The sequence below is a fragment of the Ammodytes marinus genome (genome assembly GCF_949987685.1).
Source record: "Ammodytes marinus genome assembly, chromosome: 15".
Classification (NCBI taxonomy): Eukaryota; Metazoa; Chordata; class Actinopteri; order Uranoscopiformes; family Ammodytidae; genus Ammodytes; species Ammodytes marinus.
Genome location: NC_137219.1, coordinates 1,008,449 through 1,013,448, shown reverse-complemented (window position 1 = coordinate 1,013,448; position 5,000 = coordinate 1,008,449). Strand labels below are relative to the sequence as shown.

Sequence of the window (5,000 nt, the reverse complement as noted above, 5' to 3'; positions counted from 1 at the left end):
TCTGTCTGTCTGTCTGTCTGTCTGTTTGTCTGTCTGCCTGCCTGCCTGCCTGTCTGTCTTTAATACCATTCTCCCGTCTCTCGCTCTGTCTGTCTGTCTGTCTGTCTGTCTGTCTGTCTGTCTGTCTGTCTGTCTGTCTGTCTGTCTGTCTCCCTGTTTGTCTGTCTGTCTGTCTGTCTGTCTTTAATACCATTCTCCCGTTGTATTCCAGTTAAAGGGCCAGTCCTCAGACAGACAGGTTTCCCTGGCCTCAGCCCGCATGCTGCAGAGTGTCTGTCTGTCTGTCTGTCTGTCTCCCTGTCTGTCTGTCTGTCTGTCTGTCTGTCTGTCTCCCTGTCTGTATGTCTGTCTGTCTGTCTGTCTGTCTCCCTGCCTGTCTCTCTGTCTGTCAACCTCACATACTGATAACTCCCTTCATATTCCAGTTAAAGGCCCAGTCGTCAGACAGACAGGTTTCCCTGGCCTCAGCCCGCATGCTGCAGAGTGTCTGTCTGTCTGTCTCTCTGTCTGTCTCTCTGTCTCCCTGTCTGTCTGTCTGTCTGTCTGTCTGTCTGTCTGTCTGTCTGTCTGTCTGTCTTTAATACCATTCTCCTGTATTGTATTCCAGTTAAAGGCCCAGTCGTCAGACAGACAGGTTTCCCTGGCCTCAGCCCGCATGCTGCAGAGTGTCTGTCTGTCTGTCTGTCTGTCTCCCTGTCTGTCTGTCTGTCTGTCTGTCTGTCTGTCTGTCTGTCTGTCTGTCTGTCTGTCTGTCTGTCTGTCTGTCTGTCTGTCTGTCTGTCTGTCTGTCTTTAATACCATTCTCCCGTCATATTCCAGTTAAAGGGCCAGTCCTCAGACAGACAGGTTTCCCTGGCCTCAGCCCGCATGCTGCAGAGTTTCAGTCAGACAGAAAGAGAGTTTGTGTGTGTGTGTGTCTGTCTCTCTGTCTCTCTGTCTCTCTGTCTGTCTCTCTGTCTGTCTGTCTGTCTGTCTTAATACCATTCTCCTGTATTGTATTCCAGTTAAAGGGCCAGTCGTCAGACAGACAGCTTGCCCTGGCCTCAGCCCGCATGCTGCAGGGTGTCTGTCTGTCTGTCTGTCTGTCTGTCTATCTGTCTCCCTGTCTGTCTCCCTCCCTGTCTGTCTGTCTGTCTGCCTGCCTGTCTCCCTCCCTCCCTGTCTGTCTGTCTTCCTCCCTCCCTCCCTGTCTGTCTGTCTGTCTGTCTGTCTGTCTGTCTGTCTTTAATACCATTCTCCTGTATTGTATTCCAGTTAAAGGGCCAGTCGTCAGACAGACAGGTTTCCCTGGCCTCAGCCCGTAGTCTGTCTCCCTGTTTGTCTGTCTGTCTGTCTGTCTGTCTCCCTGTCTGTCTGTCTGTCTGTCTGTCTGTCTGTCTGTCTTAATACCATTCTCCTGTATTGTATCCCAGTTGAAGCAGCAGTCGTCAGACAGACAGGTTTCCCTGGCCTCAGCCCGTAGTCTGTCTCCCTGTTTGTCTGTCTGTCTGTCTGTCTGTCTCCCTGTCTGTCTGTCTGTCTGTCTGTCTGTCTGTCTGTCTGTCTGTCTGTCTGTCTGTCTGTCTGTCTGTCTGTCTGTCTGTCTGTCTGTCTGTCTGTCTGTCTGTCTGTCTGTCTTAATACCATTCTCCTGTATTGTATTCCAGTTAAAGGCCCAGTCCTCAGACAGACAGCTGGCCCTGGCCTCGGCCCGCATGCTGCAGAGTTTCAGTCAGACAGACAGAGAGCTGCGGCGCTGGGTCGGCTCAGTCATGGACAGACTGCTTCAGGAGGACACGGCTAACGACGTAGCATCAGCGCTAGCTCTGATCGAACAACACAACGACATACTGCAGGAGATGGACACACACAGGGGCCGGTAAGAGGCTCTGCTCTGTAATCTGGTGTTAATACACAGCCTAGGCTCTGTAAACTGGTGTTAATACACAGCCTAGGCTCTGTAAACTGGTGTTAATACACAGCCTAGGCTCTGCAAACTGGTATATAAAAAAAGCTAGCTAGCAACACGCCCAAAATCTGTGAATATCTCCTCACAATCCGCTACCTGTCCCTACTGTATATGTGCTAAAAAATACACATCTGGTGGTAATACATATCCTAGGTTCTTTAAAGCCCCTATCTCACTGGGCTGCGACTGTTTGTGACAAGTTGGAGACTGCATTGGCGACGGAGTCTCTAAACTGTCTCCAAACGTTCGCGGAGGTCTCAATTTCCTCGCATGAGTCGCAGAGCCGCGCAGTCCTGTCGCGTGAATTTTGAACATGTTCAAAAAAAGTGTGCGACAAATCTAGTCTCAAAATAGTCTCAGAGTCGTCGCATGTGTCTCAAACGCGTTGCAAACCCTTCTCAATTTAGTTTCCGCGAGTCAGAAAGTGCGAGCAATGTGAGACAACTTTGCGAGGGGTTGGCGACATATGAAACTAAATTGTGACTGATTAGAGACAAAAATGAGACTGACATTCCGTTCGTGCGACGCTCGCCAGACGTTCGCGAGACATAAATGCGACCTCCTGGCAAGTGTTGGGCAGGACATTCGCAAACGTGTCGTGAGGAACCAACTCAGTGAGACTGCAAGTGAAAATTGTCGCTAATTTGCATATTTTGATGCAATTTTGTGTCGCCAACTTGTCGCACACTGTCGCAGCCCAGTGAGACAGGGGCTTAAACTGGTATGTAAATAAAAGTGCCCAGAGTAACTCACAACATGCCAGTTTACAGAGCCTAGGCTGTGTATTAATATTCTGATAGAACAACTCAATGAGATACTACAGGAGATGGACACACACAGGAGCAGGTATGAATCGGTTGTTAATACACCTAGCCTAGGCTCTGTAAACTGGTATGTAAACAAAGATTATGTTAACAAAGGTTGCCCACCGTAGATAGCCTATGCCTATAAATTAATGTACTTTTTTCCAGCTCACACACAGTACAGACAGGTAGTGGATCATGAGGAGATATTCACTGATTTTGACAAAAAGTGATTTTGACAACAAGCGTTCTCCAGAATCACTGACTACACCTTTAATATGTAAACCTAAACAAAAGCTCAATATGAATATTTGGCAGTGTAAATGTCTGTGTTTGTGTTTTTCCAGGTTGAAGGAGATGGAGCAGTTGGGTAAATCTCTCCAGAAAGGCTCGTCCTATGGGAGGACTGTTGGCGGCGTGGACATCAAACAAACCCTGGCTGATCTCAAAGCTGATTGGTCCAAGCTGGATACCATGTGGACCAATAGGAAGCAGGTATGTTACTGTGTGTTAATTCTGAGAGTGACAAATTTGAGGTCTCTGGTTCCTCCTCCCAGTAACCATGAGGTCTCTGGTTCCTCCTCCCAGTAACCATGAGGTCTCTGGTTCCTCCTCCCACTAACCATGAGGTCTCTGGTTCCTCCTCCCACTAACCATGAGGTCTCTGGTTCCTCCTAGTAACCATGAGGTCTCTGGTTCCTCCTCCCAGTAACCATGAGGTCTCTGGTTCCTCCTCCCAGTAACCATGAGGTCTCTGGTTCCTCCTAGTAACCATGAGGTCTCTGGTTCCTCCTCCCAGTAACCATGAGGTCTCTGGTTCCTCCCAGTAACCATGAGGTCTCTGGTTCCTCCTCCCAGTAACCATGAGGTCTCTGGTTCCTCCTCCCAGTAACCATGAGGTCTCTGGTTCCTCCTCCCAGTAACCATGAGGTCTCTGGTTCCTCCTCCCAGTAACCATGAGGTCTCTGGTTCCTCCCAGTAACCATGAGGTCTCTGGTTCCTCCTCCCAGTAACCATGAGGTCTCTGGTTCCTCCTAGTAACCATGAGGTCTCTGGTTCCTCCTCCCAGTAACCATGAGGTCTCTGGTTCCTCCCAGTAACCATGAGGTCTCTGGTTCCTCCCAGTAACCATGAGGTCTCTGGTTCCTCCTCCCAGTAACCATGAGGTCTCTGGTTCCTCCTCCCAGTAACCATGAGGTCTTTGGTTCCTCCTCCCAGTAACCATGAGGTTTCTGGTTCCTCCTCCCAGTAACCATGAGGTCTCTGGTTCCTCCCAGTAACCATGAGGTCTCTGGTTGGATCCCCGGCACCGGACAGGAGGGTGTTAGTAGTTAAACTAGTGGTGGCTGCTATTACATCTACGGTGCCCACCATCTCTACCATTGTGTCCTTGAGCAAGACACTTAACCCCCAAACTGCTCCAGGGGCGCTTTACTATGGCTGACCCTGTGTGAGGACCCCCTCTGGAGTGTGTCTGTCTGTCTGTACTATGGCTGACCCTGTGTGAGGACCCCCTCTGGAGTGTGTCTGTCTGTCTGTCTGTCTGTCTGTCTGTCTGTCTGTCTGTCTGTCTGTCTGTCTGTCTGTCTGTACTAGGGATGTAACGATATGAAATTTTGGGTACGATACGATACGATACGATATTGCGATTGATATCACGATATCACGATACGATATTAAGCGCGGAATTCATTTCTACCCCCTCAAATGAAATGTTGTACCGCTGATTTAAATAAAACATAAACGCAAGAATAATTCAAATTTTTTATATCTTAATATGAAGAAGAGATTTCTGAGAGATTTAAACAACTTATCACCAAAACAAAGACACTGCTTCTCTACTGCTGTTTTTAAAGAAGCTTTACATCTATATTTTTCAAACTGAAATAGGAATTTTAAATCTAAACTTAATTTAGTCACTTGTCTGTAACTGTAAAAGTATGTATAAAATAAAAATTATTTAAATAGTGTGATAATTTCCCCATTTATTTATGTTTTATTTGCTTATCAACTCTATTTTTGCAAGCCATGCTTTTACCTTATTAGGCCTACATTATGACAAGCACAATTAACTCTGTAAAATATTTATTTATGATTTTTATTTGTTATTAACTTAAATTGCAGTCTCAAAATCAATGTTTTTGCAGTGCACTCCTCTCCCCCTCCCTTCCTCACACTTTCGCAACGTCACCTTCATTTGACCAAAGTAGTGTCACCTAAGTTTGACATAGTAGGGATTCCATAGTATT

At 47.3% G+C, this 5,000-nt stretch overlaps 1 protein-coding gene across 1 annotated transcript in view; it reads left to right on the top strand.

Annotated features, from left to right (window-relative positions):
* Nucleotides 1–5,000, top strand: part of sptbn5 (spectrin, beta, non-erythrocytic 5) — a gene marked incomplete at both ends in the record, with an annotated part of 83,093 nt that overhangs the window by 3,726 nt on the left and 74,367 nt on the right. The window contains 2 exons of the mRNA XM_080042174.1: nucleotides 1,647–1,858; nucleotides 3,099–3,246. Of these exons, the coding sequence (XP_079898300.1) occupies nucleotides 1,647–1,858; nucleotides 3,099–3,246 (360 nt within the window). The remainder of the gene's footprint in view (nucleotides 1–1,646; nucleotides 1,859–3,098; nucleotides 3,247–5,000) is intronic.